At 32.8% G+C, this 881-nt stretch overlaps 1 protein-coding gene across 1 annotated transcript; it reads right to left on the bottom strand.

Moving 5' to 3' along the window:
- Positions 1 to 3: 3 nt before the first annotated feature.
- On the bottom strand, positions 4 to 874 carry LOC108629555 (growth hormone-regulated TBC protein 1-like; the record flags this gene model as incomplete). The annotated part of the gene is made up of 4 exons (XM_018032308.2): positions 669 to 874; positions 486 to 594; positions 128 to 313; positions 4 to 24 (listed from the first exon to the last, which is right to left on the bottom strand). Coding segments are annotated over exons 1-4 (363 nt in total), but the record flags the coding sequence as incomplete, so codon positions are not given.
- Between the last annotated feature and the right edge of the window lie 7 nt (positions 875 to 881).

Genomic DNA, 881 nt, shown 5'->3' with positions numbered 1-881 from the left:
TGATCCAGGTACTTTAAATATACTCTAGAAAAAAATAAAAATATTTAAAAACGTCTGATCATATTTGCTAAAGGACACTTGGACCCCATGGAGCGAATAACAAAAACACAAAAAAAAACATATTTACCTGCATGAAGTCATGACATTTTAAAACAATACTGTCTTTTGTTATCTCTTTAAAGCATTCTGCTAGTGTTGTGAAATCTTGACAAGCAAGCAAGTTGCACTTGTTCCTTTTTATCAGAGTTAATGCAACACGAAATATAATCTTACTGCCTTCGTAAAAAAGGCAATCCCATATACGCAGCGTAGTCTGCCAAGTTGTAAATATTTTATTGAGTACTTCTATAGTTTACGGCAATCCAAACAGGTATTAATCGGAAATGTTAAACTAAATGAATGACTCAACTGTGCACACCGTATATGACAATGTTAAACGACATTAAAACTTTTTACATTGAATATACACATGAAATGAACTTTACCTCGATTGGTAGCACCTCCGCGAATAAACAGACAAACCATTTCGTTGTAATTACTGGCCACGGTAAGCCTATATTGGTTACATGCTGATAAATATCTGGCATTTTAATTCTAAAATAACATTCGTGATTTAAGAAGCACGTATCATTTTTAGATTTATATAAAGAATATAAGAGCTTAATTACCTAACTAATTCCGCGAGGACGTCGATATCTGTAAGGAGGCCGTCCATTGTCGGTGTATAATATTCAGGTAAAATTCTTTCTATTAAAACTTTCAACAGCCAAAAAGCTGTTTCTTCGCTTTTTGTGACGAGCAGTAATAAACCTGCTATATAATTCAAGCCCTAAATATTTATTAACAACCCCGTTAAAAATAAAATGCACGTACACATATAT

Source organism: Ceratina calcarata, unplaced genomic scaffold, assembly GCF_001652005.2.
Source record: "Ceratina calcarata isolate Rehan_Ccalc_2016 unplaced genomic scaffold, ASM165200v1 scaffold5756, whole genome shotgun sequence".
In the NCBI taxonomy this organism is placed as follows: domain Eukaryota; kingdom Metazoa; phylum Arthropoda; class Insecta; order Hymenoptera; family Apidae; genus Ceratina; species Ceratina calcarata.
The sequence above is the reverse complement of the archived record's forward strand: the minus strand, read 5'-3'. Positions and strand labels throughout refer to the sequence as shown.